At 51.0% G+C, this 4,850-nt stretch overlaps 1 protein-coding gene across 1 annotated transcript; it reads left to right on the top strand.

Annotated features, from left to right (window-relative positions):
• Positions 1 to 2,260: 2,260 nt before the first annotated feature.
• On the top strand, positions 2,261 to 4,366 carry LOC122392865. The gene is made up of 2 exons (XM_043388199.1): positions 2,261 to 3,807; positions 4,163 to 4,366. Exons 1-2 carry the CDS (start codon positions 2,518 to 2,520, stop codon positions 4,364 to 4,366), a joined length of 1,494 nt encoding a protein of 497 aa, XP_043244134.1. The 5' UTR covers positions 2,261 to 2,517.
• Positions 4,367 to 4,850: the final 484 nt, after the last annotated feature.

Genomic DNA, 4,850 nt, shown 5'->3' with positions numbered 1-4,850 from the left:
GGTCAAATCTGAGCACAGTTTACAGAAAGAGCATTAAAAGAGCTTCGATTGTTTTGTTGGGTTGGGCCCAGGCCCTTTCGGTCTGACGTGTCCATCAGCGTGCTGTCGATTTTCCCCATATAAGGAAGTTATTGCTGGCGCTTCTTGGCCTCTCATTGGTCTAACGAATAGACCACTTGAATTCGACCAATGAGGAGCCAAGAAGTAGCAGCATGCTCACAGCGTGCTGATAAATAAACGGGGTGCGAACAGAGCTCAGGGCCGGAAGGATGATAGGAAAGGAATTGAGGGAGACATTGGTCTGGGCGGGCACCTTGGTGAGTCACCGCCCACCGGGGCTGAGCCTGTCCAACAGGACAGGCCGACTAGCCCCCCAAGTGCTCACTGCACCCGGTTACGAGCGTGCTTGATTAGGAGCTGCAGTGCGCTCCAATGGGAGCCGCCCGCATGGAATAAAGTTGCCCGTCCAGGTCCAGCCCGGATCAGGGGTTGCGGCATGGAGGAGAAGGATTTGAATGTCATGAGGATGGAAACGGCGAAACGGGTGTTGAAAGAGCTATTAACTACGCTTTTCCCCGGCACTGTAGCTCCTCATTTCCGAGTCATGCGATGGTTTGTTGAAAATTGTCGAAATTGGATCTGAAAATTGGCGAAATTTGACCTTGGATGACCTATGTGAACTGACCTTTGACCTGATCTAAAAAGTGACCAGAGTAATTTCGTCATTATTGTTTGCGTCCCTTCAAACGCTGCCTTTGGCGTGTCGTGGCTCAGAAGCCGAGTTAGAAGCAGGGGTGCGGAGCTGGAGCTGCAGAGCCGCCGGAGCCGGCATATTTTGCCCGGAGCCGGAGCCGTGAAAGAATATAGCCCGGAGCCGGAGCCAGAGCCGGAGCATTAAAAAAAGGCGGCGACTCCGGCTGCTTTTTTTAACCCTCGCCCCGTTGGGGGGGGGGGGGCATTTTGCCCCCCCCTGTGGTTTTTCCTGAAAAATTTTCAGTACCTTCCCGGGCATCAATTTGACACCTTCACATCAAATGTCAAGTCTTAGGTCACCTTAGGTCAGGAGTTATTGAGGTCAAACTGAGGTCATGTTCGAGCAAAAATGAGCAAAAAACATGCAATCTTGAAACGTTTACCAAATCTACAGTTATCAAGCAATTTCAAAGTTCTTTATATGGTCTAGTAGACAAAAAGCGGCGCTACAAAACATCTTTCTCGGATTTTCTAAATTTTGGGTTTTTGACCAAAAAAAATCAAAAATTTGATTTTTTTTAGAAAAACTAAAAAAAAAAAATCCAAAATGTTTCCGAATTTCAAAAAAGCCGGAATATATGTGATAGTCCCTGCGCTCTTCTATGTACATACCAAATTTCAGATCGATATCTCGTTTTTTTGGCCAAGTTATAGAGAAAACACTGTTAAAAAATTATGACGTCAAAATTTTGAACTCAATTTTTAGCGATTCTAGACCACGTACGGCAAAACAAAGACCACCATTGAACTCCCCGTGACGAGCTGCATCGATTCGATACCCATTATATGCAAAAATATTTACTTTGAAATTTGACCTAATTTGACCTGACCTTGACCTGACCTTGACCTGACCTTGACCAAAACGTGACCTAAGCTGGCCCCAAAGGCTGCCTGACCCACATAATCGCATTTGTCATGTAAAATAGACCATAAAACATGCATCACACGACACTTTCATATTGTGACCCCCCAGTGACCTGACCTCTGTGACTTGACCTGGTATCAGTGACCTCAAATAGTAAAATATGTGTTTGAAGAACATTTCCCCATCGATGATTTTCAATGAAATGCATTTTACTCGATTTTACAACGCATTTCTTGAAATGCCTGTAAACGATGAAAATTGGACCTTTGACCTGACCTGTGACGTCATCAGTTTGACCTAGGTCAATAAAATTGGGTCACAAGGTAGTTCCCTGATAGGGCTATCCAACACCGTTTGCCGCTTGTCGCTAGGTTGCGTGGTTCTCGAGATCTTAGGGTGGGGGCCAAAATGCCCCCACCCCCCCAACAGGGCGCGTTGCTCGGCAGAGCCCAACGGGGCGCGGGTTAAGAGGAAAAATTATTGACCTAGTTCGGTTTGACAGTACAAGGCAGTAAAACATGTGGTATTCAAAATAGCCTTGCTATGCCTGTAATGGGCTCCTGATAGCCCATTAAAGGCTTAGCAGATCGCTTTGTGCTATAACATTGAGCTTTAAACAAAATAAGCATGCTTATGTAAGAGTCTGAAGGAATTTTAGTAGCAGTAAAAGAAAGTCGGATGTGGCAATATGGTATGGCAGCGCGACAGAACTGGCGCGGTGATTCGTGTGACGTGTGCGTCCAGAACGTTCGTTGTTGTTGTTTTGTTGGGTGTGGTACCGTGGAACTGAAATGTGGATTTGAGGTATGGATGAAGAGTGGGCTCGATATTCGTGCGTTTAATACAAGATTGAAGAAGAGAACGTTTCATCAGCGGTGGGATAAGATTCAAGCCTCAACATGGATGGAATGAAAAAGGAGTCGAAAACTGGAGGTGGAAATGACGCCGCTTCTGCCGCAGTCGCCATGGTGGGTGGATACGGGTCGGGCCTGATGTTGGCCCCGCCGGTTTTTACCAAAGACAGTGACCCGACCACCTTTTTCAGCGCCTATCGGAGAACAGCTCGGGCCAATGGGTGGCCTCTGGAGCGGCAGTTGGACTTGCTGCCTGCGCTGTTTGCCGGGGAAGTTTCGTGGGTTGCTGACGACCTGGATCGGCAACGACCAACCTCCCTGGAAGAAGCAGAAGTAAGGGTGAGGGCGCTTGTGTGGCCTCGTGAACGTCAGCAAGTCAGTCTGCACCGCTTTTACGAAGCCAAAATGAAGAAAACCGACGAGCCCAGGACTTTTGTGACACAACTCCGGAGCCTGCTCAAGGGAGGCATGCCAGACATACCAGACGACTCTAGAGAGAGAATGATCATGGAACATCTGCCAAGGGCGGTGCCCAGTGAATGGCAGCTGAAGTTGCTAGATTCGGATGCCACCACAGTGGAGGCCTACGTGAGGAGGCTGGAGCGTCTGAAGACCTCAGAGCAGCTGGCAAGGGAGATGCAGGAGGAGCAAACCAGGAGTGCAGTGCCTGTGAGGTCAGTTGCTGAGCCGAGGAGGAGCAATAGTCGGGGTGGACTGTGCTTCAGGTGTGGAAGGAGGGGCCACTTTGCAGCCGCCTGCAGGGGGCCACCTCTCTCTGCGCCAGTTAGTGAATCGAGGCAGGGAGCAGGACCAAGTGAGCCAAGGCAGGGAGCAGGATCAGCATCGTGCTTCTTTTGTGGACAGTCTGGGCATCTTGTCGCCAACTGTCCGCAGAAGGGTCAGCCTGCTCAGCGTCAGCCCGTGAAGTGCTTCAGGTGTGGAGGCCTTGGACATTTTAGCAGACAATGCCCAAGTGATGCTGGAGCCAACAGACAGGGTGGGTCACGGCGAACAGATGTGAGGAGAGTCACCCACTCCAGAGTGTCTGAGCTGAGATGTATCGTGGAAGCTGAGGGTAAGACAGTGGCAGCAGTTGTGGACACGGGCAGTACTGTCAGCTTGATCAGGGCTGCTCTTGTGTCGGACCTCTGTCTGGAGTTGAGTGTGGAAACAGCCCCTGGCTTAGTAGCAGCTAATGGTACTGAGGTGGAGGTGCTGGGAACTGTTGTAGTGAAGCTGAGTCTGGCAGGGAAGGAGAACGAGCACGAGCTGTATGTGGTGGAAGACCTCACCGATTCTCTTCTGCTTGGCCTTGATGCTCCCAAGAAGTGGAAGGTGACTATTGACTGTGGGTCAGGCCGACTCGCGGTTGATGGAAGAGAACTGGACTGCTCAGAGACACCTGTGGTGACGAGAGGCGAGATCTGTTGCCCATCCAGGAGTGAGTCGTTCATCTGCATCCGACGCATCAGCTGCAACAGTACTATGGTGTTCAGCCCTGCTGATGTCAGCGGTGTGAAGGTGGCACCAGGTCTACATCATCGGCACCAGGGGGTTCCTGTTCGTCTACTGAACCTGGGAGACGAGGAGGTCAGACTTCCATCTGGCACGATGCTGGGTGTTGTTGAGGAGTTAGCAGTGGAAGGTGATGTCGTGACGGTGAGAGCTTTGCAGACGAAGTCTGCACCAGGAGCGGCTGCGCCAGGAGGAGCCGGCGCGCCAGCTACACCAGGAGCATGGACACCAACTGTACCAGATGCATGCACACCATGTGCACCAGCTGTGCCAGGAGTGGGGACGCCTTCCGCATCAGGAGAAGCGGAAGCACCTAGAAGTGTACCAGAGACAGCAGTGCCAGAAGGCGCAGGAGCGACAGTCCCAGAAGCAAGAGTGATGGTGACATCTGGAGACACCAGAGCTGGTCAGCCCAGTGTGGACCATCTCCAACCAAACTACCAAGAGAAGTTCCGAGCACTACTCCAAGAATACCAGGAGGTATTCTCTACTGCTGAAGACGACATCGGCAAGTACACTGGTGACCATGTGATGATCATTGAAACAGGAGATGCTGAGCCCGTTCGACAGAGGGCGTATCGGACGCCACTTCACCTCCGGGATCAACTTCAAGAGAAGCTGAAGACACTGGAGAAGCAAGGACTCATCGAGCAGTCAACATCACCGTGGGCATCACCTGTTGTGCTCGTTAAAAAGCGTAACAGCCAGCAATTGCGGTTCTGCTGCGACTACCGGGCCGTCAACGAGAAAGTAAAGCATGACGCTTTCCCACTTCCGAGAGTGGAGGACCTTATTCAGGCGACAGGAGGTGCTCGGTACTTTTCAGTTCTAGACCAAAGGGCAGCCTATTGGGCCATTCCTCT

This window comes from Amphibalanus amphitrite, unplaced genomic scaffold (genome assembly GCF_019059575.1).
Source record: "Amphibalanus amphitrite isolate SeventyFive unplaced genomic scaffold, NRLGWU_Aamphi_draft 000504F_arrow, whole genome shotgun sequence".
In the NCBI taxonomy this organism is placed as follows: domain Eukaryota; kingdom Metazoa; phylum Arthropoda; class Thecostraca; order Balanomorpha; family Balanidae; genus Amphibalanus; species Amphibalanus amphitrite.
Note: the sequence above shows the minus strand (reverse complement) of the source record. Positions and strands in the feature narration are given on the sequence as shown.